The sequence below is a fragment of the Lissotriton vulgaris genome, chromosome 2_1 (genome assembly GCF_964263255.1).
Source record: "Lissotriton vulgaris chromosome 2_1, aLisVul1.2, whole genome shotgun sequence".
Taxonomy (NCBI): Eukaryota; Metazoa; Chordata; class Amphibia; order Caudata; family Salamandridae; genus Lissotriton; species Lissotriton vulgaris.
Window position 1 is genome coordinate 771217194 of NC_141687.1, and position 27088 is coordinate 771244281.

Consider the following 27088-nt stretch of genomic DNA (forward strand, 5'->3'; position numbering starts at 1 on the left):
TTAAAATGCCTCCCATTGGCTTACTTCTAGGCGGGGCTATCTCCAACATGTACGGCATCATGGCGGCTCGCTATAAATACTTCCCCGCCGTGAAGTCCAAAGGCATGTCAGCAGTCCCTAACCTGGTCCTCTTTACGTCAGAGCATGTAGGTATTTTGTGTGCTGACATTTTTGGTGTTATTTGGTAGTGGATTGTGCTATCGTTCGGTAACACTTCTTTCTAAAACGCCCGGTCCTTTTTTTTCTTCCAGAGTCACTATTCAATAAAGAAAGCAGGCGCGGCTCTTGGATTTGGTACGGAGAATGTGATTTTAATAAAATGCAATGAACGGTAAGATTGGGCATGCAAGTGTTTGTATCATGAATATTTGTGAAGTATATTTTATTACCTGTAAATATAGGCCAATAACCGTGCGCCAAGTTGCAAATGGTCTGTTGGAAATGTACCGTCAACTATTTATTCTTTAGCCAATGTTTTATCGTGTAGTTTGTCATTCTTTTCATACCTGTATGTTTCTTCATTTAATTTCAGAGGAAAGATAATACCAGCTGATTTGGAAGCAAAAATTCTAGCTGCTAAGGAACAGGTGTGCCACCTTGTGCATATTTTTCAGCACACTAACTCTTGAATGGTGTAGTTTTAACTTATATTTTCCCCATAATCACCTTGTTCATATATCAAGAGATTTGGTAGTCAATTGACAGTAGAACTATTCGTTTAGAAGTTTACCATGTAGTATTCATGAATGCCATCGTTTTTTTCTGTTGTAGTTTCAATTGGGTACAGGGAGGATTTTTTAGATTGCAAGAATATCCCTGTGCACTTACTAGAAAAATCATTTGACACATCTGTTCTTTAATTGTAGCTTGCATCTGTTTAATATTTTAGGCATTTAAATCCAATGCTAACCAAATTCCATAATTTGATTTGGAGATTAACCAGGCCAATAACAGAAATCGAGACGAGGGAGCACACATAGAGGTGGGCGTTAACACTAATCCTGGGCGGTGAACTCTTCTTCGTTTGCGGAGTTTTCTGCACTCCTCACTCAGCAGAGCTTGCGAAGTGCAGAAAACTCTGCTCCACGTACCGGTGCATAGTTTTTTCCCTGCTCGCAATTGCCAATGGTAAGTTGTCGAGCACGAACTGCCACTCGGGTAGAATTTCTACCCGAGCGGCAGGAAGATCAGCTTCCCCGCTCGCAATCGCCAGCGGTAAGTTGGCGAGTGCGAGCTGCGGCTCAGGTAGAATTTCTACCCAAGTGGCTGGAAGATCAGTGCGAATGGCAGTTCGCACCGCATTCTGCTGCTTGCAGAACTCCACAGAGTTTTTTTGTCACTTCGTGGAGTTCTGCAAACTTTGCCTAGGCTTAATTAACACAGCTTCTGCCAAAAATCAGCAGAAGTATTCTCTGTCCAACTCTGGGCTCCACTGCCTCGTTTTGAGACGGATGAGTTATTTGTTTCCGGCGGCCGAGCCTCAGCCGCCTCCACTGTCCGAAATGCCCTAGTGGTGGGCAGCTGCAACAGGCCCGCTATTTGCATGGCCTTGGAAGGCCTCTCTTAGTGAGAGTTGGACTTATCATGGTGTATTTTCCTGCACTGGACAACCATGCAAGGAACAGAGGTCCCTGGCAGAGATAAAAGAACAATGCCTAAAAAACCTCCCCGTGCATCAGGGATATTATTTATTTTGTTTCTGGCTACAAGCTCCTGGTGCATGGGTCTTTCTTAGAAAAACCCCAAAAAGCTTATCGGCCTGCTCTGTTGCCATGACATGGGGGACCTACCAGCAATGTGGATTTTCACCAAAACTGTTTCGTCACGTCTAGTAGGGGTATCTAATTATGGTGGGTGCCTTCAGTGCCCCGGTAGCCCCTATAGTGTAGCAGGGATGCTCTGGGCCATGGTGAAAGCAATGAAAATGACCCCTATTGCGGCTGGAAAATAGTCAAGTCAAGTCAAGTCAAAGAATTTATATAGCGCACTACATACCCAGAGGGTCTCAAGGCGCTTAGGGAGGGGAAGAGGATTACTTGTCAAATATCCACGTTTTAAGTTGCTTTCTGAATGCTAGGTGGTTCTGGGTAAGGCGAAGGTAGGTGGGGAGTGAGTTCCATGTTTTAGCAGCCAGGTATGAGAAGGATCTGCCTCCCATGGTTGTCTTGTTGATGCTAGGTACAGTGGCGAGGGCTTGGCTGGAAGAACGTAGTTGGCGGGAGGGGGTGTAGAAGGACAGTCGTGAGTTGAGGCATTCTGGTCCGATGTCGTAGAGTGATTTGTGTGCGTGGGTTAGCAGTCGGAACGTGATCCTCTTGTTGACGGGTAGCCAGTGGAGGTCTTTCAGGTGACCAGAGATGTGTTTGTTACGCGGGATGTCTAATATGATTCTGGCTGAGGCGTTTTGGATTCGTTGGAGTTTCTTCTGGAGTTTAGCGGTAGTACCTGCGTAGAGGGTGTTTCCGTAGTCCAGTCGGCTCGTGACCAGAGCATGGGTGACTGTTTTTCTGGTTTCGGTGGGGATCCAGCGAAATGTTTTTTTGAGCATGCGAAGAATGTTGAAGCAGGATGAGGATATGGCGCTGACTTGTCTGTTCATTGATAGTGAAGAATCCAGGATAACGCCTAAGTTCCGTGCGTGGTCTGTCGGGATGGGTGCTTTTCCAAGGGCTTCCGGCCACCAAGAGTCGTCCCATGCAGAGGGGGATGTACCTAAGATGAGGACTTCTGTTTTATCTGAGTTCAGTTTCAGACGGCTGTGTTTCATCCATTCGGCAACTTCTTTCATTCCTTCGTGTAGGTTAGTTTTGGCGGTGCTGGGGTCATTGGTGAGAGATAGGATCAGTTGAGTGTCATCCGCGTAAGAGATGATGTTGAGGTTGTGTTGGTGTGCGATGGCCGCGAGGGGGCTCATGTATACGTTGAAGAGGGTGGGAAAATACAGCAATCATCAGGGTTCCTTGGGATCGCAGGGCTCTGGGCCCAGGTACCACTGCACATGATGTACCAATGGTAGTTATGCCCCTAAGTGCCTCTGCTGTTTGCCCTTTCAGGTCCTTTCAGATCCTTTCAGAATACTCTTCTCATTTGGTAAGCCACTATCTAGAAAACCTCCCACACCAAAACGACATCTACGTCCGTGTCTTTTATTATAATGCCATGGGGCCAGTTTGTGCTGTGAAATAGTAACTCATCTTGGTGTGTAGCTATCACTAGTTCAGCAGGTGTAGTGACACCAGGACCCCAAGATGTTAGGCACCTATTGCACTTCAATCATGACTGTATTTTACTATGGCAAGGGCACATTTTCTTTGGTTGCAGCTGGGCCCATGGCATTCTTTCTACGTCACTGATTTCGTTGCATGGATTTAACGCTTAGTCTTTACATATGCTCTTTGATGACTGTGGTATCTTTGTTCACAAAAAATATTTTAGCTGTGTTTTTTAAACATTTAAATAATTTGCCAATTACAATGCTAAGTACGCACATTAATCTAAAGTATCTTACATGAAACCTTTACATGAAACCTTTTTGTTTAAAATATCTGAAGTAAAATGGAAATTTCCAAATAATCCAGTCAGTATTTCTACAATCTACCTGTTTAAAATGTGTTTTGACGTTGCAGGGTCAAGTGCCGCTCTATGTGAATGCCACAGCAGGCACAACTGTATACGGGGCCTTCGATCCAATTCACGAGATTGCAGACATATGTGAAAAGTATGATCTTTGGCTCCACGTCGATGTAAGTAGTAGTGGTTGATATTCGGCCCTGTGGGCATTGATGACAAAGATCTTCTGCACTTGTAAAGATTGTTTCACCAAATCCCAGTACAGCTTCCTCCATTTTTGCAGTTTTGGCATATAATGTTATTGACAAAGGACTGAATGCAGCGGCAAACGTGCTTTTGGTAGTAGACATCCAAGCCACGATTAAAAAACGTAAAAACAATAAATCCTACAAAAAAACATAATTTGCACCTATAGAAGTCAATGGAGATCGCCTCATGATCACTGATGAGTGCTCTGAGATAACAACTTGCTCACAGATCTGTACTAAGACGTTTAACGAGACCCTCTTGGCACTGCCAATTGTTTTGACTTTAGTACACTGAAAATATGTTAACATCCTTGAGTAATTCACAGAAGGGGTAGCAAATGGATAGTTGGAGTGAGTGCTTATTTCTCAAGTGCCAGAAATCTTGCACAGTTGTTTCACGTTTTGAACCTGTTCTATGTAGTTGAAAAAAGAAGCTTGTAACTTCTGTCTGATAGGGAAGCTGGCACTGCTGCCTCCTATGATGTATATGTGTTGTGTGTCAATGAAGCTTGTTTAACACCATTGTTTCACATTACAAAAGCCAAAACAATTGTCACTTTTGATGGTGCAAAATGGCAGGGTGCCGGAGGGGGTGGTGGGGGCAAGGGAAAGAAGTGCAGGGTGTGCCAGGGGTAGCAGTACAAGACACATAGATGATGGACGGAATGCAGAGCAAATCAAACATTCACCACCAGTCAATAGATCTGGGTTAAATCCATTGTTCTTTTGCTCCCATTACCACCCCAGGTTAGACCCATCCATATGCAAATCTGTCTTGACCCTGTGCCTTATGGGAACAGTCCAGGCCGAATGGCCAATCCAGGCCTTCCTGGACCGGAAACAAGCATCCTGGGATCGGTTTCAGGGTATCACTCCTCATCAGCCAGACTAGCTGCTTGAATCCTGTGACACAGTAATCCTGGGACCCACGTCTGGGCATAACCGATGCACATAGGATGAGAAAGTAAAAGACACACAGATGAAGGATGGATTGCAGAGCAAATCAAACATTCTCCCCCAGTCAATAGATCTGGGTTAAATCCATCGTTCTTTTGCTCACAATACCACCCCAGTTTAGACCCAGCCATATGCAAATCAGTCTTGACCTCGTCAAGGGCAATTTGATAAGCAGGTCTCGAAACCAGCTCAGAACATTACCCTTATTACAAACGCGGGCGCAGAGGCAAAGAAGCCCTCAGGAGGCACACTGAGAGTGCGCCATTTAAAAGGTGGTGCACTGTAAGTGCGTCTCCTGAAAAGTAACCCTCTGCAGGGGGTAAATGGGGCCCCATGGACCCCCAGACATTCCCTTGCAGGCAGGTGCAGTCACTGACTGATCCCAGCCTAGAAGGTGTTCCTGTAGTCCTACTTCTTATTGATTGTGGCAAGGTTGGCTGTTTTTCTAGTGTTGTTTGGGAGCCTTTGACGATCTTCATATGCATCTTCAGAGTGTAGAAGCAGGAAGCAGTGACAGTGTTGACTGGTGGAGTAATGTCCAGTTTGTTGTCGATTATTCCAAGGTGCCTGGCATGGGTGCTGGGTGTTGAACCGAGTTTGGCCAGCCACCAATAGGATTCCCACAGTGAGGTGTTTTTGCGGAAGACCACTACTTCTGTTTTAACTTCGGTCATGCAGGAGTTAAACTTGTTTCTTGTGTTGAGGGTCTTCGAAGAGGTTGTTTTTCATTGTGTTTAGCTAGTGAGCTACACAGCTTTCAGTAGTTTGGCTAGGAATGGTATGTATGGAGGTAGGTCAGAGGTTATTGAGGTTAATGGGGTCAGCATCTTTTTCAGAAGCAGGGTAATCTGTACGCTGGTAGTTTGACAGAACACATCGATTAGGAGTTGACCATTTGGGTGGGGTAAAGGATTAGAGGTGTGGCAAGGTCTTTACCCATTTTTGCCTGGAAGAAGGAGGGTTCGGATTGCTGAGATCATAATTTCTACAGCATGCTTGGTTAGCATGTCAAAGTTAGCAGGGCCGGACTGGCCGTAACGGGCATCAGGCGTTTTCCCGGGAAGATGGAAGGATGGCAGAAAGTTTTGGAGCAGTGGGGCCTGGTTTTGAGCAGTACTGCCATATTGGCACACAGTAACAAAAGCAGCAAACAAGTGTTACTAGCCTCACGGAGCCAGGCAGGGCTTCCCAAGGGCTGGTCCAAGAAAACTGCCAGGGCTGCTTCGGGTTCTCAGTCCGGACTCGGAATTTAGACCATATTTCTTTGGATTGGTACGACAACTCTGCCAACTGAAGCATGTGCGGAGCTTTTGGATGAATCACTCAGTTTTGTCCATCTTGTTAGAGAAGAAATTGAAGAGGTTGTCGCAAGTTTCTTTGTTGCTTATGCTCACATCTGTGGCTAATTTACGGGCACAACATTTATCTTACTGGCGCTGGTTTCCAGCGGCAAACAGCTTGGGTGGTTTTATTAGCTTTTGGATCTGTGCACTTTATGATGCTCTTATGTCTTTAAAGCTTTTAGAAGTGTATTGTAAAAAAGGAATGTATTTTCCATCACGTTCAAGGAGGACAGCGGATGTGCCTAGCACGTTCTCAGCTGAGGGCTTCATGACTTCCACTCCAGATTATGTCCTGTGTAAGAGGCTGTATGTTGTCTTCTGTGGGGACAACCACTAGGAATCACCACTAGGAATCTCCAGGGCTTGCCAATCCTGTCTGCATTCTTATTTGCAATCATATCTGCATTCTTAATTGCAATCATGTCTGCATTGTTAATTGCAATCATGTCTGCATTGTTAATTGCAATCATGTCTGCTTTGTTAATTGCAATCATGTCTGCATTCTTATTTGCAATCATGTCTGCATTCTTAATTGCAGTCATGTCAGCATTCCTATTTGTGATCATGTCTGCATTCTTATTCGCAATCATGCCTGCATTCTTATTTGCTATCATGCCTGCTTCTCCACCACTGTTTGGGCCTTGATTACGAATGCGTCGGTAATTTGGTGTTAGTTATCCCATCGATAAATAACAACACATTCAGGATCGTTATTTATTGAATGGGATAAATACCTCCAATTACGAGGCGCCCAATTGGAACGAAGCATAGCGTTTTTCAGACCTTTTCCTTCCTGTAAATATAAAAAACGTTTGCCCTACTGGTATCTACCCGCAAAAACCTCCGAAGGATTGAAAAACCCCAGACACTTATAGATGCAACATCACTGGAGAAGGTTTCATGGGAACCGCGATTGTCCGAAGCACCTGTACTCGAGGTCATAGTCACTTTAAAATTCTACTAATCTAGTGGCACGATTCACCTCAAACACTGATATGTTCATACTGCTAAGATGGCTAGCAGTGTAGGCTAGTTTTCGCTCTAAAATGTGCCTCTTGCCCAATGGCCTTTTCTTTGACACTCTCTCATTTTTGCCATTGCGTCTTACTAATTAGTTTCATTTTATGTAAAACATAAAATGAAAGTATTCCATTTTAGAGGATTTTTTTAAATCATCCGATATGTACAATTCCAAGTAAAAATCGCCCTTCTCTGGATGATTGAAAGCAGACGTTAGCCTGACAGTGCTCTCTCTCTCTGTCACTCTATATGTATATAAATATTTAGCGCTCACTTCAAATTGTTATCTTTTACAGAAACTATTACAGAGATTTTAAAAACGCGGCACTGTTTACACCAATAGTAACAAGCATTTACAATGCAATAGGTCTCGCACTCACATTATTTTGAGCTATTGTCTTTGTAAATGTCATTGTTTTTTTTTTGTTTTTTTTTAATTGCATCCAGATATTTGATACACCAAGTAACATTTGCAATGCAATAACATTATACTTACAACATGCCAGGGCTTTTGGCATTGTGAAAGGTTGTTAGTTGCATATAAATAAATAAGCAAAGACTATGGCTTTGCTGTATATAATGTAGAAATGTTTGGATGTCGCCCGCCACGTGAATGCAATGTAAAAATTATTAGCAAAATACTACTGAGCCACTTTCTTTTCTATTTGTAACTATTTTGGTGCGAGCCCCTCTCAAAAGAGCGCTGTGTTTTTCAATAAAGATCTGGGAATGTGTAAAGTCATTGAACACTATGGCACAAAAGAATACGCCATTGTGTTAGGCGGTAAACTCTGAAGAACAATTATCTGCCTGTACCGGATATGCAAACGCCTATTATACCCAGGTATGTGAACAAAAATACATATAGTTTTGCGTAGGTTGACCTGCATAGAATAATTAAAACGCTCTGCTATGCACCTTTCTCACCTTAATAATGTAGGGTGCTGCGCTACATGGCCGTTTCCTTGAGCAGAAGAGACACAACGAACGAAAAATGAAAAATACCTTCCTTAAACCGCGCGCCCGTGCAGTATCTTCTCATTTTTACTTTTCGCTCCAGCAGTCTCCTCCTCACCAGCCCCGTGCAGTGCTTTGTGCTTCCTGAATCTTCATGGCTGAGGCCTGGGGAGCTGTGCCAGGAAGAGACACGCCAGGGAACGGATACCTGCTCAAGAGAGTGTGCCTCCTCTGAGCTTGGCAGTTACATGCGGAGAAGCGGGAGACGCGGGAGGTGGTGGGGGGGCTGCATGGGAAAATGATGTGATTTACGACAAATATAAAATATGGAGGCCGTAGCCACGGTAAAGAAAACAAGAAAGTGGCCGTAGTAACAAGCAGACTGAAGAAAACAACACCCAACATTCACCAAAAGAAAGATTAAATAACAAACTGGATTACAGAAAGAGAATGGGATGAAGACAGAAGCAAGACACTGAAGAGATGGGGAGAGAAAGGCGGGTGCCGAGCCTGGTCCGAGGGCGGCGGTTCCTCTCACGAACAGTGAAAACTAAAGAGCGCAACTCTGGGAAGTTTGCTTTTGGGTGGGGGGAAGGGAAGGGAGGAGAGGGTAGGATTGCGAATGAGGAGGCAGTAAACAAGCTAACACCACACCCACCCAACGTCATCAAACCAAGATGGCGTGCACTTGTCCGGATGTCCCGGCCTAAAAGTCCACAGGGCGGTAATAGAAATGGCCGAAAGCTAATCGCGAGGCTGCGATTAGCATAAAGTGTGACGCACGCCTATCGAAAACAGGGGCAGAGCTTAAAACTCCCTTCTGAAATATATTGTTAACTATAGCTCTCGCAGGCGATGAGCGCATGTGCTCCAACACCAGGCGAGACCTAAAACGATAGAAAACATACTTATACAATGATATGCTTAACTCAAACTTAGTCTCCAGTGACTCATTTACATCTGAGATCATACATATGTTTTTCAGTCAGTGAAGTATGTCTGTTCCCTAATTATGAATTTTTGCTTTGTAACAGGCTGCCTGGGGTGGAGGACTGCTGATGTCCAGCAAGCATCGTCATAAACTAAATGGAATTGAGAGGTACTGAAAAGATGCCCTTGTGTATTCATAATGCACACACACACACGCAAACACACAAACACACACACATGCATACACACGCATACCCACCCAGCCACTCAGACACCCACTCACACCCCCACTGGGATGCTTATGGGTAGTCATGCGCTCAACAACAATTGATTAATAATAACTTACACACCTATACAACCACTAACCCACACATACAACCACTCACTTATCTATTTCCACACCCAAAAAAACACTCACAGACCCACACAGCCATTCACACACCTCCTTATGCACCCACACAACCACTCACACACCCACACCCACTTGCATACACACACCCTTATGCACTCACACAACCACTCGCACGCGCACGCACACACACACACACACACACACACACATGGATATGCATTTGTCCTGCATTTGTTTTCACTGGTGTAGATTTAGACTGTTTGAAGTATGTTGGGATTGTGGTCAGTGGAAATCATTTGTAAAGCAGGTGATAACAAAATAGTGAAACAGAATTTCAGATCTTGGTAGAATTTCTTTTGACAATCCTTATACTTTGATATATGTGTTTATGAAGTCCAAAAGATATCAGCGCGTTCAGACAGGAGTCTCTAGGCTCTAAATGATTTTATGAAAGGCGGTTTATTGGTTCCTGCATCCCAACAGCTTCAAGTTGCTCCAAACAATGTTCAAACACACAAACTATGTAGGAATTCCTCAAAATCAAAACAAAGTAACTGTAACACATAGTAGTAATTAATACACAATCACATTTGTGATTATTTATTTATATGGGTGCTTTATAAAAGGCCACGAGGCATCTTAGCATACCTTTGGAGGGCAGTGGTTACTGATAACAAGGAGGGAAATATACAAATGCATTATAATCAAGAAAATAACTGGTCGCGAAGGAGGACAGCACATCCAACATACTTCGATCATGTCATAGGTGCCCTTTTAAGCGAAGCTTTCTTACAGAGCTTGGTTTTGGTTTGAGTTGCTGCATAGGACCTCTCACTTCTTAGGATTGTCCTTCAAGATTCTGCCAGTTGAAGAGGCAGAAAGGAATTGGATGTGGTATTGCTGATGTGAAGAATGCAGTGAGAGAGGCCATTGTTTGTTAGTATGTTGTGCCAACATTCTAATAGGCTTTGTGAATGATGCAAAATATCTTGAATTTGATCCTCACATCCACTGGAATTCAGAGCAGCACTTTTATAGACAGTTTGGAATGGTCAATGGTAGCTAAATTTAGACACATTTTAACAGAATGGTTTTGCAAATTTTGGAGCATATCAGTCAAGTTATTTGCAATCCTGTATAGAGCGCATTGTAGTTCTGAAATAAAGCATCATGTTGGTTCCATTTGGTGAGAAGTTTATGGGTGAAAAAGTACTCCACACAGAAATGTGAACTGTAAATTGTCCCCATTCAACATGGCGTTGATTTGAATGAAATGTTAGCATTGGAGAAGATCACAGGATGTTTCGCTTTCTGAGTGATAGGTGGGGTGTACCTTAATCTTTGAAGGCCAGTAAAGTAGCAGTTTGGGCATGTTTTGTCCTCCTAGGTCGAGCATTTCTCTTCTGGACTGGTTTAAGGAGAGGACTAGACTGAATTCACTAGTAAGCTGATGATGATGTAGCCATTGCACTTGTTTTGTAGGTGGGTGTAGATTTGTGTGGTGCCAGCACACACTTGGAAATGAATCCTTTATTAATAAAGTTTCTGGGACAAAGCTTTCATGTGCAAGTGCAGTGAGCAACAGTTGCTCATGTTCTGGCCATTTGTGTTGTTCTTGCACACTTGCAGTATGTAGTTACCTGACGTGGCATAGTGGCAGAATTTTAGGAATTTCGCATAGCAAGTATAACATGAAATTCTCAAAACTATGCAAATTACACTGGCGCAATCTACATTTCATCCGGACTATTCAATAACATTCTGCAGTTAAAGTTCACTGTGAAATAATGTACCTCAAGGATATCTCTGTGATAATGGACCAGAGCTAACTTTCTGAAACTGAAAATATAGAGACCTATAAAGGATTGCTTAGATATTCACATACCCCCATACCACCTCACTACTAATCATGTGCCTTGCTCAGTGGAGGTGTAGAAAATCTCTAGTCTGTGAACTGAATGGGATGGAGAAGATGCCCCCGTTAACAGAGGAGATCTCTGGAATGTTGCCTCAATTGTGTGAGTACACTCCCCAAACTCTATATGATGAGATATATGTTTCTGATGGATCCATCTGCCAGTGGATTCCTCACCTTGTGAATATTCCCTTGCGTCAGCAGCATTCGGAAATTCTTTTTGTAGCTTCGCGCCAACGTGGACGACGTCACAGTAGCACGGCATCGCGCGCGGCTCCGCTGACGTCACCGACTCCATAATAGGCCCACATCGGCGTGATGACATCAGTTCCCTTTTTTCCCTGTCGTCGACGCTAACGGTTTTCGAGGGATCCTCTGTAGCTGTTGGTAACTTTGTTACTGTTGTTATTTGTCTGGTGTCTTCTTGCTTCTTTGTCTCTTGTTGAAGATGTCTACTAAGAAGACCAGCCTCAAGCCGTGCGGGGAATGTGGAAAGATGACGTCGATTACGGACCTACACAAAGACTGTATTTGGTGCCTGAGTTCAGACCATGATGTGCAGGGGTGTTCTTCCTGCAAGAAGATGAACCCGAAAGCCCTTCGTGAGAGAGAGGCGAAACTTCTGGTGGCTAAATTAAAGGGTAAAAAGGAAAGGAAGACTTTGAGGTCGCGGTCGAGGCGGACTAGGTCGAAATCGAGATCAAGTTCCCGCACGGCGTCGCCTTCGAAGTCTTCATCGGGACATGCTTCTAGATCAGCGAAAAAGAAGCATAGGAAGAAAAGACATGGTTCTCATCATCATTCTAGAAAAGACTCGGATTCGAGACCGAAGTCGCCTAGGAGAAGACATAGAAAAGATGAAGTATCTCCTTCTCCAGAGATTCTGGATCCGGAAAGTGAGGCCACGCCCAGGGGTCCCTGGAGCATTCACCGGCTCGGGTAACGAATCCTTCTCCGGTGCCATCTCCGGCTCGAGAGGTAGAAGAGGCTCCTTTACCAGAGGGTTCGATGACTCCGGTTCATCCACCTGTAGAAGAGGAGGCGAATCCGGAGCCTCCACATGGGCATCCTGTGGGTCCTTACCCGCCCTTTCCAGCTCCAGGTCAAGACCCTACACAGTTTTTTAACGTGATGTATGGCGTCTCCTCAAGAGCTTTGTACCCCTCTGATGCACCGTCAGGTCCCATGGGTCCATTGGCATATAATTTGAGAGTTCCTCAATCTTATTCCCCAGCTACATTTATGCCTTTTATGCCGGCGCCAACTCTGCCCTGGCATTTCTCGGTGCAGCCGAGGTCTTCGACGCCGATACAGTCGTCACTGGCGACGGTCCGACCTCGAGAAAATCAGCCTATGCTCCCGGATCCGATCTCGATGCCGGCTCTGGCTCCGTCGGAGTCGATTGCGGTTCCGACGACGCCGCTCTTGAAGGAGAGATCGAGGCGTGAAGCTCTGCGCCTTGTTGAAGAGCGGAGGTATAGAGAGGCTGAAGCTGAGGTCGAAGAGGGTGAGCTTCAAGAGGATTATTTTGATGACTTGAGGGAGGCTAGCGGTTTGGAGCTTTCGCCTGATTGGGAGCTGTCTTCTGTATCAGCTTCCCCTTCAAAAGACGTTGCCCCATACCATGTGGTCATCAAGAAGGCTGCAGATCTTTTGAATTTAAGTCTTCATACAGCTGAATTGAAATCTAATCTTTTGATAGAAGTCCTCCATTCTCCATCTTTTATTGAAGAACCATTACTTCCTTTTAATAAGGCTTTAACAGAACCTCTATTGGAGGTTTGGAACAGACCTCTCACAGCTCCTGCAGTTGCTAAGGGGGTTGCAAGGAGGTATAGAGTGGCGCCTGGTGACCCAGATTTTTTATCATCACACCCTTTGCCGGAAAGTTTGGTGATACAGGCAGCCTGTTCAAAGAAGTCTGTTGGTGCATTCCCTCAAGTGCCTGGAGACAAGGAGTCTAAGAAACAAGATCAGACTGCAAAGAAAATATTCTCATCGGCGAGTATGACTCTTAAGTTGACTAATGCCACATGCCTTTTGGGGAGATACATACATGCTTTAACAGACTCTGTAAAGCCGTTGGCTCCTAAGATTCCGGAGGAGGACAGAAAGGATTTTAATGAGGTGTTAGATGACACACAAGCTGCTGCGCGTCAAGTTATACAAAGCGGACTTGACACTGCTGACTCAGTAGCTAGGGTTATGGGGACTTCTATTGCCTCTAGAAGAGCAGCCTGGTTAAAGTCCTCTGACTTTTCTGCGGATGTTCAAGCAGCCCTATTGCATTTGCCCTTTGATGGTTCTGGTCTTTTTGGCAAAAAGGCTGATGCAGCTTTAGAAAGATTTAAGGACAGTAGGGCTACTGCCAGATCTTTGGGGTTGCAGACCAGGGGCACTGCGAAGAAAAGATATAGGGGTTTTGGACGTTCCTCCTTTTGACCCTACCCTCAAACTCAACAGCAGCAGCAACAGCAAAATACGCTGTATAGATCGTACAGGGGCAAGCAAAGAGCTCGTCCTCGAGGACGTCAAGTCTCCTCCTCTTCCTCTTCTCACCCCCCTCCATCATCAGCAAAGCAGCCCTAGATCCGCCATTCCGGATCATGTGCGTCTTGTAGGGGGTCGGCTTACCTATTTTCTACAAGATTGGGAATTGGTCACATCAGACCTTTGGGCTCTCAATCTCGTGGAGAATGGGTATGCACTTCCCTTCCGGGAATTCCCTCCCAATTATACTCCTTGCCAGGGTTTTTGTTCGAAGGACAACCTGCTTCTCTTGCAAGAGGAAGTCCTAACACTACTGAAAAAAGGTGCGATAGAGGTGGTTCCAGAGCAGGAAAGGGGTCAGGGATACTACTCCCGTTATTTACTGATCCCCAAGAAGGATGACAGACTTCGTCCAATCTTGGATCTCAGGATCTTGAACCTTTTTCTGAAGCAGGAGAAGTTCAAGATGCTCACCCTTGCGCAGGTTCTTCAAGCGCTGCTGGAAGAAGACTGGATGGCGTCGATCGACTTGCAGGATACATATTTTCACATCCCTATCCTGAAGTCGCACAGGAAGTATCTCCGTTTCACGGTGGGATCGCAACATTACCAGTTTGCGGTCCTTCCATTTGGTCTTACTACTGCGCCTCGAGTCTTCACCAAGGTGATGGCTGTGGTAGCGGCACATCTCAGAAGGTCAGGGATACCAGTGTTCCCTTATCTGGACGATTGGCTGATCAAAGCAGAATTTCCAGAGATAGTGCTCCATCATCTGCAAGTCACAACTCAGTTGCTGTACAGGTTGGGTTTTTCGATAAATGTGCCCAAATCTCACCTGGTGCCCTCCCAGCGCAACCTGTTCATAGGTGCTGTACTGGATACAATTGTATGTCGGGCATTCCCTCCTCCTCAAAGGATTTGCGACATACAGAAAATGATTCCTTTATTTTACAATGGAGCGGTTGTTCCTGTCCTGAAGGTCCTCCGTCTGCTCGGTCTGATGGCTTCCTGCATTCTGTTAGTCAACCATGCACGCTGGCACATGAGGGCGCTCCAGTGGTGCCTCCGCAGGCAGTGGTATCAGCACAACAGAGATCTCAGGGAGTCAGTGAAGATCTCCAGAGAAGCTGTGGCGGATCTGTCTTGGTAGAGCATGGAGGGCAATCTGTCTCAAGGAAAGCCCTTCCATCTTCCTCCATCAGTTGCCACAGTGTTACCGGATGCATCCTCCCTAGGGTGGGGTGCTCATCTGGGGGATCTGGAGATCAAGGGTCTTTGGTCTCCAGAGGAAAGGTTACTTCACATCAACCTTCTAGAGTTGCGGGCGATACATCTGGCGCTCAAGGCCTTCCTCCCTTCCCTTCGCGGTCAGTCGGTTCAGGTCCTAACGGACAACACGACCGCGATGTGGTATGTCAACAAGCAGGGAGGAGTGGGGTCGCAGTGTCTCTGCAGAGAGGCTCTGCGTCTCTGGTCCTGGACCATAAGATTTGCCTGATGGCAAATCATCTGGCCGGAGTTCTGAACGTACGCTCAGACAGTCTCAGCCAGCAGTTCTCAGCCGACCACGAGTGGAGGCTTCATCCAGAGGTAGTTCGTCACGTCTTTCGGACGTGGGGGACTCCTCAGGTGGACCTGTTTGCCACTAACGAGAATGCTCACTGCCCGTTATTCTGCAGCCTCCAGGATCCGATGCAGGGATCATTGGGGGATACGTTTCAGTTGAGTTGGGACTCACAACTCCTTTACGCATTTCCTCCCATACCCTTGATTCCTCGGGTTCTGAGGAAGATTCGCCAAGACCGGGCCCAAGTCATATTGGTCGCTCCGGATTGGCCAAGAAGGGTGTGGTACACAGATCTTCTCCACCTCTCCTCGTGCCCGCCGCTCCATCTCCCTCTCAGGGCAGATCTCCTCTCTAAATGGAGGGGCAGGTTCTACACCCCCACCTCCAGACCTTACACCTTCATGCCTGGAGATTGAACGAGGCAACCTGAATTCCTTTTCTCTTCCACATGATGTGGTGGATGTCATTTTATCGGCCAGGCAGACTCCACCAAGTCTATCTACTCTTAAAGGTGGTCTAAATGTATTTCTTGGTGTGAAGAGAAATCGATCGAACCTTTGAGGGCTTGTTTGTCAGACATACTTCAGTTTGCGCTTTCTTTGGCTCAGCAAGGGTTTGTTGTGGCTACAGTGAAAGGTTGTCTTTCGGCATTATCGGCATTTCTCTGTTTGCCGGATCAGCCGTCTTTATTTAAAACTCCTGTTGTTTTAAGATTTTAAAAGGGTCTTAAAAAATTTCCTCCTACTCCCTTTATTGTACCTCAATGGGACTTGAACCTTGTTCTTACATTCTTAATGGGTTCACCTTTTGAACCTTTACACAAGTGTCCCTTGAGGCTGTTGTCTTTTAAGACGGTCTTTCTGGTTGCAATTACCTCGGCAAGGAGGGTAAGTGAGCTTCAAGCTCTTAGTTCAAAGCCCCCATTCTTGACCATTCATGCTGAACAAATGGTACTCAGGACCAGGGCTGCTTCTCTGCCTAAGGTGGTAACTCCTTTCCATCTAGGACAGTCTATTACCCTTCCTACCTTCTATCCTCCCCCTCACCCTTCCAAGGAGGAGGAGAGACTTCACCGCTTGGACCCAAAGAGGGCGGTGAGCTTCTAACTGGACAGAACCAGATAGTTCAGAGTGGATGACCAGCTCTTTGTGGGCTTTGTTGGAGCCAGAAGAGGCAAGGCGGTGCACAAGCGCACACTTTCAAGATGGATTGTCTTGTGCATCAAGATATGCTACTCTTTGGCGGGTAAAGAACCTCCTGAAGGCTTAAGAGCTCATTCAACTAGAGCAAGATCTGCTACTTCTGCTTTGTCTAGGGGTGTACCTGTGGGGATCAAAATTCGGATAGCTTATCTACCCAGAATGTTAATTGCCTTACCAATGATTTGTTGAATAACTTGGTTGTCCAACCAGAGGGTGAGGCTTGTGTACTAAACTCTTTTCCTGGATTACGCCAGGGTCGTTTGTCTGGAGTTGCTAACCTACTCTGCTGGAATATAGCTGGTCTGACATCCAAGCTCGATTGTGGGGACTGGCTTGGCTTTGTTACCCAATTTGATATTTGTATATTCCAGGAGACTTGGGCTTGCGATCCTGTCTTTATATTAAGCTATTTGAATTTTTATGTGTCAGCTGTCAAGGGTCTGAAAGGTAGACCTATGGGGGGGCTTACTATCTGGATTTGACAAGCACTAAATTTCTCAGTTAAAAATATAGCTACTGGACACAATGATATCCAGCTTATTAGGATTTCTAATGACAGAACAGGGTCACTTGATATTTACAATATTTATATTAGGAGTTCCAAAGGTCGATCTGAAACATTATTAACCTTGGCCGACCTCATCGAGGAGCACTCCGTTAAAAATAACATCGTTATAGCAGGAGACCTTAATAGGACGTTTGAGCCATTGGTTGTGGGAGATGCTTTCACTGGTGCTGATGAGGATTCCTTCTGGGGCATCCCTGAACTACAACTGAAACCAGTCTCCCGTTGGACAGAGGACATTATAGCTATTAATGCACTGTGTCTTGAAAAAGGCTTGAGAGCTATGAACGGGAGAACAGCTGGGGACAGAATTGGTTCACCAACTTTCGACAATGGGAGGCACAAAAGTCGAATTGACTATGTGATCTGCAGTTTGCATTTGTGGCCTGCCCTTTGTGATATGGAAGTCATCATAAGATCTGAGAGTGACCATAACCCCCTAAGTGTGACTCACAAATGGTGGCCTGCTGAATCAAACTCTAGCTGCATGAATGAATTCGTCCCTCCGCCCATTATCCCCGAGAACAATAAGCGTAGGCTACGTTGGGACACTGTAGCGAGAAATCAGCAGGCTATTGATATTATTAACAGTGAAACTGATCAAGCCATTCTAGCTATGGAACTGGCTAATGCCTCTCCTAAGGATCTGGGTGAAGTGGTCAAAATACATGATACCCTCTTTGGTAAGATCAAGGCGCACTTTCTAAGACCTGATAAACATAAGGGGGTTATTACCAGAAAAGATGCTAGATGGTATAATTCTGATTGTAGGAAGGCAAGACTCGACCTTGGCCGGGCAATCAAGAAGCGAGACTGTGTGTCTGTTTCTCTAGCCAGGAAAGAATATAAAGTAAGCATTGCTAAAGCTAAGAAGGATTGGGACGAGCAACACTGGTGCAAACTGAAAATGGCCAGTGACAGGAAGGATTCCAGAGTATTCTGGAATATTGTAAAATGGGGTTCTGAGAGAGCTGAAGAGTCACCAAGTAATAACGTCTCACAGGAGGCATGGGTTAAATTCTTTAGTTCGCAATACACTCTTAATACCCGGGTCTCAGTTGACGACAGTACGGCTATGAAGTTTTTTGAAGATTACTATTTTAACTATAAAGAGATTATGTCTGCAATCTGTGCAGTAAAACGCGGGCGAGCTCCAGGACAAGATGGAGTACCCGCTGATATATTCTTAAATGATAGTGAACGCTGGTGCAAATATATACATTTGCTTATAAACTCAATTGCTCAAGGAGCAGATGTCCCTGATTCATGGAGGGGTGCAGTTATTATCCCCGTGTATAAGAAGGGGGACCGAGCTCAGCCCTGCAACTATAGGCCTATTAGCCTTATTGACACTGTGCAAAAAATCGTGGGTCGCGTGGTGGTCAATAGGCTTCTCGACTGGGCTGAGGATTTTAATATTCTATCTCCATTCCAAGCAGGTTTTAGAAGGGCAACAAGCACGATCGATCAAGTGTTCCGCTTCCAATTATTACAGTGGAAAACCGTGGTTCTGGGGGGGTGTAGCCTGTACGCGGCATTTGTCGACTTGCGGGCTGCATTCGACCTGGTCCCACGTGCAAAACTGTGGCAGGTCTTGCATAGCTTGGGGGTCTCCGATGAGTTACTAACTCTGATACTGCGCCTCCACGAGTCTAACTATGCAAAAATTCAGTGGGGCGGTCACGGGAGGGTCACTCCTGATTTCCGTGTTGAAAAAGGGGTCAGACAAGGGTGCTCAATGGCTCCTACTCTATTTACATTGTTCATAAACGGGGTAGTTTCTCGATTGGTAACTGCGAATGTTGATGCTCCTTCTCTTGCAGGACTAAAAATCCCCATATTAATGTTTGCGGATGACACGCTAATTTTATCAAAAACCCCTAGTGGACTACAGCGTGCTCTGACAATTTTTGAGAACTTTTGTGGGGAACATGGACTGGAGGTGAATACTATGAAAACTAAACTAATGAGCTTCAAGCCGCAGCGTAGCTTTAAGTCCAAAATTATGATGAGTGGTGGGCCTTTAGAGTTAGTTAAATCATTCACATACCTAGGTATCCAAATAACTGATGACCACAGGTGGAGCCAGCATATAAATATTGCTATTTTGCGACACAAACAAATAGCTGGCACAATTAATTCTGAACACAGGAAATCGCTAACCAAACCTGTTAAACCAGCCCTATTGGTATATGAAGCAAAGGCTATTGGGTCTGCACTTTACGGCGCTGAAATGTGGGGCTTTGAAAATCTTACATCTCTGCAAGCCTCTGAAAATAATTTTTTAAGAACTCTTACAGGTACACCTAAAAGTACTCCGTTTTTGCCTCTCCGATACGATCTAGGAAGGAAACAAATCAAGGACTTGGCCAGATTACGCCCGATCTTGTATTGGCGCAGACTCTGGACCACTCCTGAGCTCTCACATTATGCCGCGGGTTTTGTGGATGTGATCAAGGCTGATGGCTTTCACAAGATAAGCTGGCTTAAATTATTGAAATCTATATTGTTTGAGCTAGGGTTGAGTTCTTTATGGCAGGACCCTGCTGGGACATCTTTCCCTTCTAAGCGTGTCTTAAAAGATATTTTTTGGGAATGGGTTGCTACTAAAACTTTAAATGCTTCAAGCTCTGGGTCCATGTCTTCGCATTTTCTTGAGGCCAAAATGTATCCAGTCTTGGAACCATATTGGGATATCATCTCCAAACCAGGTGACAGGAAGCTCCTATTCCAACTGAGAGCTGGTGCACTTCCTATAAAAATATTGACAGCTAAATGGGGTTCAGGTGGAAATAGCACCTGCCCAGCTTGTGGGTTGGGGGATGAGTCTCTGGGTCACTTTCTGTTTTCATGCGGATCATATGCTATTCCAAGACGAGTATGGTTAGCTCCTATGTGCAGGAACCTTGGGACATCAAGTAGTTCTGTAGCTATGCGAATTATTTGTACGACTCAAGTTTCTTGGATCCTGATAGCTACAGCAAAATATCTGGGTTGGGCATGGATGCTCAGGCAGAGACTGCTAGTTAAATAACTATTCTCTGCCCGACAATTTAGACAGAGACTGCTAGTTAAATAACTATTCTCTGTGTGACAAATTGGCCCTCATGAATTTGACATCACTGCTTTTTATTTATCAAGGACCATGTATCAAGATAGAGACTGCTAGTTAACCAACTATTCTCTGTCTTGATAATTGTTTTTTTGCATTTGTATAATTGCTTTTAGACTCCAGCGTTTCTCATCTTGAAAAGTATTTTTATCAAATGTTTTAATTCTTCTTTTAACCGAATGAATTTTTATATGTAACCTATAGTGTTGCGTCAATGTGCTGGATTATAAATATAATTTGTTTTTAAAATTCTTGTGTATAATATGCTTTTATGAGTAACAACTCGAATAAAGCACTTTTGACTGACTGACTGGCTACTCTTTGGCGGGTAAAGAACCTCCTGAAGGCTTAAGAGCTCATTCAACTAGAGCAAGATCTGCTACTTCTGCTTTGTCTAGGGGTGTACCTGTAGAGGACCTTTGTAGAGCGACAACTTGGGTCTCCCTCCACACTTTCGCGAAGCATTACTGCTTAGATTCCGAAGTGAGGAGGGATGGTCACTTTGCGCGCTCTGTCCTACAGAATTTCTTGGTATAGTAGAGTGGACACCCTCCTCCGGGAGAGGGAACTGCTGTGGGACTCTATTCACAAGGTGAGGAATCCACTGGCAGATGTATCCATCAGAAGAACAAGTTACTTACCTTCGGTAACGCTTTTTCTGGTGGATACAGTATCTGCCTGTGGATTCCTCACTGACCCACCTGCCTCCCCGTTGTCCAGTCTTCTATACCTAAGTTATTGACAATGTTTTAATGCATATGTGTTGCTTTCAAAAGTAGTGTGTTATTCTACTTGGTTAGCTTTATTGTCTTCATACTGTGTGTGTTATCTTGACAGTTGTATACTGTGTATATTTCTACTGTTATCGGTCCGTCCATGTGCCTCGAAGGCACGGAAAAAAGGACGGAACTAATGTCATCACGCCGACGTGGGCCTATTATGGAGTCGGTGATGTCAGCAGAGCCGCGCGCGATGCCGTGCTACTCTGACGTCGTCCACGTCGGCGCGAAGCTACAAAAAGAATTTCCGAATGTTGCTGACGCAAGGGGATATTTACAAGGTGAGGAATCCACAGGCAGATACGGTATCCACCAGAAAAAGCGTTACCGAAGGTAAGTAACTTGTTCGTTTCTCAGTGTGAGCGATTTGTGTTTACCCAGATTTGAAGACAAGGGCAGCCAGGGGGCCAGGGATGAGCTGTGCTCCTAACTCTATTCTGACCTTCCACCTGAGACCTAATGGTGGCCCCTTTAAGGCTTCCATTTTGCATATGCTTCGATGTTGAGAAGGACTTGGATGTCAAGAGAGGCCTAAGCTTTCAGTCCTTGACATCTAAAGGTGAAACGACCTTTACAACGTGGTCGTTACACCGCAATACATTTACATTGCGGTCTTTACTACGCAAGTCGTTACAACGACTTGCGCTGGATGGTGATAAACACTAAGGAATAGTATGATTTACTTTTCCAACACCTTCCCTAGTGTTACACACACTGGAGTTGGAATAGTAAATCATACTATTCCTAAATCCAGTGCCTCTAGTGAAAGTTGTTGCAACAACTTGCGCTGTAATAACCGCCACGTAACGTACCGCGATCTAAATGATCGCATTGTATCGTCACATATCCCACCTAAAGATATCGTTCACACCATGAGGTTCTCAACCCTAAAACGGCCCTTTACATTGAGTGAGGCTGTGATGCTTGCAGATGGAGTCTTCGTCCTGTGCGGATAGAAGAAGCAGATTCCCGAAAGTCCATGACATAGGATGGTGACACAAAAGCCAAGCCATGCCCCTAGACAGCTACAGCAGTGGCTGCTACCAAACGAGGGGATAAAAAAATAAAAAAGCACTCTCTCAAACATTACTTTACCTCCCAAAATGTAGCAAAAGCGTAACTGAAATTAATAACTTCAATGAGATTACGAAGCATAATTCTAAAAGCACTATACTTAACCTGGCTTCATAAATCTAAATGCGCTATGCTTTAAGTAATGCAAGATAGTTGTGACTGTTCATTTGCCAAACAGTAAAACTAATTACCTGTAAAATTAAAAGTGATTCCATTTGGTTCTCACACCATTCGACCTCTACCATGAATACCAAAGTAACCAAAGTAAGTCATTTTTCTTTTTTAAGGTTTACAATTTGTCACATTGGATGTTTCCTTTTAAAATTTTGCTAGACTGCGTTTTATCTCACATAGTAAATAGTGTTAAACTTGCTTCAGGAATTTTGCCCAATCATTTGATTTGTTAAGTGAAACATATTTAGTCTGTTGGGCTATTTCCTTTACACTCTGTGGTTTGTTTTTCAGGGCCAATTCTGTTACCTGGAATCCACATAAAATGATGGGGGTTTTGTTGCAGTGTTCTGCCATTCTTATCAGAGAAAAGGTAAGGCCATGCATTAAACAACTCAGTAATAATCAGTTCTCCCTCCTCCAAGGATTGAAACCTTGGCTTCAAGGATTTACCTTCCTGAGCATTGCTGGCTTTCTCAAATGTTTATTCTTTGTACTTTGAGACCAACTTATTTTTTTACTGTTGGCACCTGCAAAAATCAAAGGGTCAAAACATGCTTCTATCTAGATTCTGTTCAGCTAATGTAACAACAACATGATTGTCTGTGGAGATGTATTCTCCATCAAATCATCGTGCATAGCCCCAACGCTAGTACTGAAGATCCAGCGGTGGAGATGGTGCGTGGAGCTCTGTTCTCCCACAGACCACCACCGAGGTTGGCACCTGTCCCCCTTGACTTGGTTTCTGATATCTCCTTTGCTTTTCTCCCGATAAGCATTACATAAGGTTTTGCACAGGACAACATCGAGTTGGGACATCCAGTGACCATGTAAATAATAATACTAATAATAATAATAATACTCATACAAATCATACAAATAATAATCACAATAATTTTAACAATATTAAAGTATATATTTTAGCACTTTGTACTGTAGGTTTTGTTGTTTCTAAGCACTGCGAATAGGAACTCTTCCCGCTACCCAATATAATTATACTCAATTTTTCAGCCTCTAAAGAAGTTTGATTTGCAATTGCATTTGTATTTAATTTTGTTTACTAGACGTCAAAGCAGATGCCATCAGCGAGCGTTGCCAACCTAAAAATAGTAAAGTGCATTACAATGAAGAATAGAATGATAGAAGAAAAGTAACTGCAAATTATGTTTGAAAATTGAGAGCAGGTTCAAACTGTTAAAGAAGCCAGCATGGCGAACTCCGGACATAAGGAGCCTACACAGAAACAGGACTAAGAGTAGGAGGCCAAGAGTTAGATGAAGATCAAGGGAAGGAGTGGCCTAAAATCTGAGTGTAGCAAGAGGGGATCAAAATCTTAGAACCTTTCTTCTTCGGTTTTTACGGAATAGGAAAAAGTTTGTGAACAGGTAGTACTACATATAAAACATGAACTCTTTGAATTGAGTTTGAAAGAGAGATGTTCTTTAATAAGGAGTCGGCGAGGGTCTTGCAGGGAATCAGAGATGGGCATAAGAGTCTTCAATTTTCAGTAATAATTGGAGATAAAATACAATATTTTGAGGTTTCTTCCATGTGAATTTTAAGATTGAGAATGGAGGTCTGTGTAATACCTAAGAATATTTTGATGTACAAGTTGAGACTTCACATGGTAGACAAAGCATTGGTAAAGGATCCACAGGAAAGTGTGCCACAGGGTTGTTCCGGGTACTTATTTTTTCGCAGAAGAGAATGTATTTACCCTATATTGGACTCGCTCTTCTCAACAAATAGACCCAGAAGCTCAGAATGGTTGGCCATGGTTAGATCTTACTAGAGTTATGACCACAAAACTGACTGTTGTTGTTGGTCCTCTACGACGCTTATTTCCACATTCTTTTCAGAAAGTGCAAAATTAAATATTTGAGGTTTATGATGGAGAGGTAAGATTTTCAGTTTACATTCCTGCCATTTGACCTCATATCAGTTATTTATCATGGTGATGGCATTAGTGGTGGCTCATGTACTCAGTAGAAACGTTTTCCTCTGCTTAGATAAGTGACTGATAAAGGCAGCTACTCCTGAAATGCCACTCAACATCTTGAAGTTACAAGCGATCTGTTGAACAATCTTGGCCTTTCATTGATCTTGAAGAACTCTTCGGTAATACTTTCTCAGAAGATTAAGATCATCAGTGTGTACTATAAAAGCCAATAACAAATGTTTCCCTCTACATGACAAAGTGGACAATATCATCTGCATGATTCCATTGCTCTAGTCGGCCATTAGATTGAGAGCAGTTCTGTTCTTAACTCTATTGGAACTCATAGCCTTCGGTATTATTCTCATGTATGGCCATGAATGCAATCTGTTCAGCAGAACTTGGAAACTCAATGGATTTTATTTTCTCTGCCACTCTAGGGAATCTATTCTTGATATCACATAAACATCATTGCCACCTGGATACATTTATGCAAACCTGCAATTGATGGCCTACGGTCCTTTCAAGAGTCTCACCTCCGCACCAACCTCTTAAATATGAGAGGCATTTGGCTGGTGCTATGAGCTTTCCTACCCTTATTGAGGGACTTCGCCTGCATATTAATGAACAATGCCATCACCATGCACTATGTAATCAATAGAGGTGGAGCTCACTGTAGAAAGAATGTGAATTGTTGCTTTTGGGCCTTGAGCAAAAACATCTGGGTATTAGCATATCTTTCGGCAAGAGTCAACAATACACAAACTCAGCAGGTTATCATTCATGAATCAAAAGTTAGAAGATTCATAAAGCAGAAATTATTTAGATTTTCAAAACTTGAGGCTTCCCAGCAGGGGGGTCTGTTTCCCAGCAACCACTATAGAAAATATCACTAGCTTATTTCTCTGAAATTCCTTCTTGGGAGTCAGTAGAGTATTGCTTTGCCCTGAAGTTAAAGTCCACACTTCATTATGCCTTTCCACCAATAAAGGCAAAGTATAGAATGTGACACAATACCAGACTTCTCTTTCAGCAAGGTCAAATGTTCCATCCAAATCTACAGATCTTGTTCTACAAGATTGAAAGGATGTAGGTAGTTTTCTGGATGAGATAAATGAAGTCATACCTGCAGCTAGGAGACTATCTACAAAATTAGTACTTACATGTTATTACCAAATATTTGTGGATTGGTGCAACTTTCAAATCTCTGATCCTTTGAAGAAAGAAGTAGAATATGTCCTTCAGTTTTCCCTCTCGCTGCTGAGAGAAAGACTAAGGGCCTGATTTTGAGTTTGACGAACAGGGTACTCTGATACAAATGTGACAGAGTTTCCTATCCACCAAACTGATGGTCCTCCTATTCTGTTTAGCATCAGGCATACTGTCATGTTTCTGCAATTGGAGCCTCTGTAGGGGATAAACCTTATACCGAAGGTCCGATGGGCTTGGTGCATCCATGTAAGTACTTCAGACCACCTGCCTTGTTCAGAGTGAAGAATATGATGTTCTTTTTCTCTATCCAGGAGCTCCAGAAAAACCTGGTGGTCCTGAACAGAAAAAAGAAAAGAAAAATTATCCCCACACCCTTGGTGAAAACTCCCAGTTTGTCAAGCTCATTTATATTTTGTTTTACACAAACATACTCCTGGGAGTTTGTTTTTGTAAAACAAAAAAGTTTGCTTAGTGCGTGCATGAAAGATGATGGATGCCCAGCAAACCTTTAGTGCCTTAGGAGGAGACGCTAAGGCAGAGTCTCCTTTGAATGCACAGGGATCTCTCTCAGGCCAACGGAGAGCTCTAACCATGCAGATGGTAGTATGCCAGAGTGGTGGATTGACCTCTGTCAGATTACTACCAAACTCTAGATGAGGCCCTGGTTGTGGGCACTATTAAAGGATACCGTGATCACAGCTTTCTTTTGCCGGCCTGATCAAGATTAATTTAAATTCCCACAATCTTTTACATTTTTTTAGCAAATGTATAAACCACCTAAACTCTCCATATGGCTATGTGGAACAAGGATTTCATACTGATCTTTTGAAGGATCTCTCATTCAAAGCCTTGCCCTTGTGTACTTGTGTCTGCTCAAACTAAAAACTGTACTCCTTATGTCCAGAGTTTCAGATGGAAATGTGGGCAAGCTTTATCAGACAATTCTTCATATACTTGATTTCCACTTGAAGCTGTTAGTGTAGGAATCGATCAGCTTTCCTCATAAAGGTGGTGTCACCTTTAAATCTAAGTCAGCAGATCTTATTGGCCAATTTTTTAACTTGCCCAATTTAGCAAAGGAATATTATTTTTTGTACACAATTAGCCCCAGAAGAACTTTGAGATTTTATGTGAACTAAGACTCTGAGGTCAGACAATGAACTACTTGACTGTTTCTCTGTGGCAAAGAAAGGATACACCGTGTTGAAATGAAAGATTTTTAGGTGGGTTATACTTAAACTCTACTGTGAGCTTGCTCACGAAGAACCACCAGCAGGAATTAGATCTCACTCTGTGAAAGACAATTGAGTGTCTTTGTTATTACACGTGTTAGCCACTTGGAAACTTGGTCATAACCGTATAATTTCATCCAACATCATGTTTGGACTCATAAAAAAGAAGTGAGGCCAGTTGTTTATGACCTGTCCTATATACTCTCTATTTTTAAGGCTCACTTTCATATTACTCGCGGCCTCCTCCTGACTTGGGTACTTTTGTGGGAGGCTGTCAAAGATAAAGAGTTTGTGTACAGAATTAGCCCTTACAAAAACAGTCTTAAATTGCCCAAGACAAACATCACTTATGATCTGCAGCCTCATTTCTGAGGTTAACTCCATACCAGAACCCTAGCTATCCTCACTGTAATGCCCTCTAGCACAGGTTGGAGGTACTACTACAAAAGTTAATGA

General features: G+C 43.9%; 1 protein-coding gene across 1 annotated transcript in view; it reads left to right on the forward strand.

The window, feature by feature from the left end:
- Positions 1–27088, forward strand: part of GAD1 (glutamate decarboxylase 1) — a 205502-nt gene that overhangs the window by 152865 nt on the left and 25549 nt on the right. The window contains exons 8-13 of the mRNA XM_086956108.1: positions 31–146; positions 252–331; positions 533–587; positions 3627–3743; positions 9130–9194; positions 22547–22625. Coding sequence (XP_086812234.1) covers positions 31–146; positions 252–331; positions 533–587; positions 3627–3743; positions 9130–9194; positions 22547–22625 — 512 coding nt within the window. The remainder of the gene's footprint in view (positions 1–30; positions 147–251; positions 332–532; positions 588–3626; positions 3744–9129; positions 9195–22546; positions 22626–27088) is intronic.